Here is a 914-nt window from a genome sequence, read left to right as displayed (position 1 = left end):
CTCAGAAATCCACCTGCCTCTGCCTCCCAAGTGCTGGGATTAAAGGCGTGTGCCACCACCGCCCGGATATGTTTTGTTTTTTAATTGATTATTTTATTTATTTACATTTCAAATGTTGTCTGCCTTCCTGGTTTTCCCTCTGCAACCCTCTTCCCATCTCCCCTCCCGTTTGCCTCTATGAGGGTGCTCCTCCCCCCATGCACCCAATTCCACCTTACCACTCTAGCATCCCTGCTACATTGGGGTATCAAGCCTCCATAGGACAAAAGGCCTCCCCTCCCATTGATGCCAAATGAGGTAATCATCTGCTATATTCACAGCTGGAGCCATGGGTCTCTCCATGTGTACTCTTTGGTTGGTGGTTTAGTCCCTGGGAGCTTTGGGGGTTCTGGTTGGTTGATATTGTTGTTTATCCTATGGGGTTACAATCCCCTTCAGCTCCTTCAGTCCTTCCCCTAGCTCTTCCATTGGGGTCTCTGGGCTCAGTCTGATGGTTGACTGTGATTATCTGCATCTGCATTAGTCATGTGTTGGCCGAACCTCTCAGGGGACAGCCATAGGAGGCTCTTGTCAGCAAGCACTTCTTGGCATCAGCAATAGTGTTGGGTTTTGATGTCTGCAGATGGGATAGATCCCTAGGTGGGGCAGTCTCTGGATGGCCTTTCCTTCAATCTCTGCTCCAGTTTTTGTCCCTGCATTTTTTTTAGACTGGAACAATTCTAGGTTAAAAATTTTGAGATGGGTGGGTGGTCCCATCCCTCAACTGGGGGCCATGTGTGCCTATCTCCTGGAGATTGTCTCTACAGGTTTATTTCCCCTCTATTGGGTATTTTGACTAATGTTATCCCTGTTGGGTCCTGGGAGCCTCTCACTTCCCCAGCGTCTGTATTTTCTAGTGGCCACCCCCCCCCCCC

General features: G+C 49.5%; 1 protein-coding gene across 7 annotated transcripts in view; it reads left to right on the top strand.

Annotated features, from left to right (window-relative positions):
- Dock3 (dedicator of cytokinesis 3) overlaps nt 1-914 on the top strand; it is a 299,780-nt gene that overhangs the window by 83,010 nt on the left and 215,856 nt on the right. The window contains exon 1 of one of the 7 annotated variants that reach the window (XM_031343660.1): nt 278-297. The exons of the other annotated variants lie outside the window; for them this stretch is intronic. Coding sequence (XP_031199520.1) covers nt 293-297 — 5 coding nt within the window. The 5' untranslated portion in view covers nt 278-292. Of the gene's footprint in view, nt 1-277; nt 298-914 lie in introns of those variants that run through there. 7 annotated transcript variants of the gene reach the window in all.

Source organism: Mastomys coucha, unplaced genomic scaffold, assembly GCF_008632895.1.
Source record: "Mastomys coucha isolate ucsf_1 unplaced genomic scaffold, UCSF_Mcou_1 pScaffold23, whole genome shotgun sequence".
NCBI classification, from domain to species: Eukaryota; Metazoa; Chordata; class Mammalia; order Rodentia; family Muridae; genus Mastomys; species Mastomys coucha.
This window is presented reverse-complemented; position numbering and strand designations above follow the sequence as displayed.